At 39.8% G+C, this 2,329-nt stretch overlaps 1 protein-coding gene across 1 annotated transcript in view; it reads right to left on the bottom strand.

The window, feature by feature from the left end:
- LOC133662561 (fibulin-1-like) overlaps positions 1-1,893 on the bottom strand; it is a 24,018-nt gene extending 22,125 nt beyond the window's left edge. The window contains exons 1-2 of the mRNA XM_062066676.1: positions 913-1,893; positions 695-824 (exon numbers count right to left, since the gene is read on the bottom strand). Coding sequence (XP_061922660.1) covers positions 695-824; positions 913-1,087 — 305 coding nt within the window. The 5' untranslated portion in view covers positions 1,088-1,893. The remainder of the gene's footprint in view (positions 1-694; positions 825-912) is intronic.
- Between the last annotated feature and the right edge of the window lie 436 nt (positions 1,894-2,329).

Below are 2,329 nucleotides of genomic sequence, written 5' to 3'. Positions count from 1 at the left end.
TCTCCTCTTTTAAACCGTTCAATTAAGTGTAAATATCATTAATTATTAATAATAACATAGAGTTAAAGGTAAATTGAGTAAATTGGCTATTTCTGGCAATTTATTTAAGTGTGTATCAAACAGGTAGCCCTTCGCATTAATCAGTACCCAAGAAGTAGCTCTTGGTTTCAAAAAGGTTGGTGACCCCTGATCTAGATAATAATGAATTAAGTTCATCTTTATGATCAGCCGAGAGTCGATAAAGGACGAGTTGCGGGCCGAAATTGGCCCCCCGGGCCGCACTTTGGACACCATTATTTTAGGCAATGCCACGGCTTTAATTCTATATTGGTGAATGCTGGTGATGGGTTAACAAATTGCAACATTCTTTAAAGGTTTATTTCTGACCCCCATGTGTGGACCAGGTGTTTTTACAGCAAAGGGGGGCATTTAAGGGCTCCAGGGGGCCACTTAACAAATGTTGCACTTACTACTCAAGAGTGACAGTTAAGGGTTGGGTGTATTTCATACATTAATTCTGTACATTGGAATTATGCATCTACTGTATCAATAACTTTTTCCATTGTGCAGATAATACAAGAAAAGGGTGCTCAAAAGCAATGAAAACAGTGGGTGAGCGCTCTTTGGCTGCTGGGGCCGCAAGCCTCCAGGGGACAAAGGTTGATGCATAGAAACCAGGTGTTGCCTCGCTTACCTGCACATGTGGGAGTTGGCGATGTGAGGGAGGTCTGTGCAGATTTGTATGCTCAGGGCTTTTTGCTTGCCATTCTCGCAGCACCTGTAGAGCATCTGTGCATTGGTGGACGGGGTGGTCGCTAGAAAGGCTGGAGAAAGGAATGGAAGCATTCAAAGTTGGAGAAAAATGCACACACACCTGAAGCGAGTTGTTATAAACAAGGAATGCGGTCCTACCGTTGACATGCAGCACGGCGCAAATGTTAAATACAAATAGAATCCACGGTGACATGACGCAGGGAGTTGTTCCACGGACGTATTCGGCTGTGTGTCTACTCCACAGAGCTCCGCAAGGAAGGACAAGACCCGCCTGCCTGCTGGTCTTGGGAAGGGGGGTGGAACGTGATGTCATCACCTTTTTTTTGTTTTTTTTAGGAGTTCCGTTTTTGACACGTTTAAAACATTATTTAAAAAAAAACCGTAAACGTAAATCATTCCATTAATTTTCTTGGGTATTTCATATCATTTTTGTTTCCAATAAAACATTCAAATGGTCTGTTTTGCCATCACTACTTTTTTATAGATATATAAATTGCATTAAATACACCATCATTAAGGGGCATCCCCTCACAGAAAACCAAATAAGTTAATGAATTTATCAGAAATCATTATTCAAATGATGTTTTTAAAAAAATACAGATTATTTCCCGTTGCCTTACATCATGTAGTACAAGGACATTGAAATGAACAAGACTGATCGTCACGTCTCGGAATTATCAGTAGCTGATAATGAAGACGCCTACAGAGAAATGTTCCCCTGAATAATTAAAACAGGAACAAAACAAAAAAAAGATAAGACTTGTTTTTCTTGGAAAAGGGGATTGCTTGTGTTCTGTACACGATGCATTCAGTGTCTCCTTGCACACAATCACAGTTCCATTGCATCAAAACAATAAAGTCCAGAGGATATGTGCATGAAACAGAAGAAAAGGAATTATCATGCACGATGAAGGAATATATACCGTAGTTGTGGTTTGTGGAAATACAATATACTGTTAAGGGAGGTACCGTCATGTCTTAGTGTATTGTGTCATCCTTTATAGTAAAATATTAAAAGTGTCCACCCTGTAAAAATCTCAATTGCTCCGATGTGCATCTCCAGCAAGGATGAGTGTTAAATAACGCATTCACTAGTTTCCTATTAAGTGGAAGACTGTCTTTTTCTACACTGCCTCTTCTCTGGTGCAATCCGTTTCTTCGGGTAAATTTCCCTCTGTGCTCTCCTGGCATTTAACTAATTCTTCTGGTAAATTTCCCTCTGTGCTCTCCTGGCCTTTAACTAATTCTTCTGGTAATTTTTCCTCTGTGCTTTCCTGATGTTCAACTGATTCTTCTGGTGAATTTCCCTTTTTGCTCTCCTGGCCTTTAACTGATTCTTCTCGTACATTTTCTTCTGTGCTTTCCTGATGTTCAACTAATTCTTCTGGTGAATTTTCTTCTTTGCTTTCCTGGCCTATAACTGATTCTTCTGGTAAATTTTCCTTTGTGCTCTCCTGGCTTTTAACTAATTCTTCTAGTAAATTTTCCTCCATGCTCTCCTGGCTTTTAACTAATTCTTCTAGTAAATTTTCCTCCATGCTCTCCTGGCCTTTAA

The sequence above is a fragment of the Entelurus aequoreus genome, linkage group LG12 (assembly GCF_033978785.1).
Source record: "Entelurus aequoreus isolate RoL-2023_Sb linkage group LG12, RoL_Eaeq_v1.1, whole genome shotgun sequence".
NCBI lineage: Eukaryota > Metazoa > Chordata > Actinopteri > Syngnathiformes > Syngnathidae > Entelurus > Entelurus aequoreus.
Note: the sequence above shows the minus strand (reverse complement) of the source record. Positions and strands in the feature narration are given on the sequence as shown.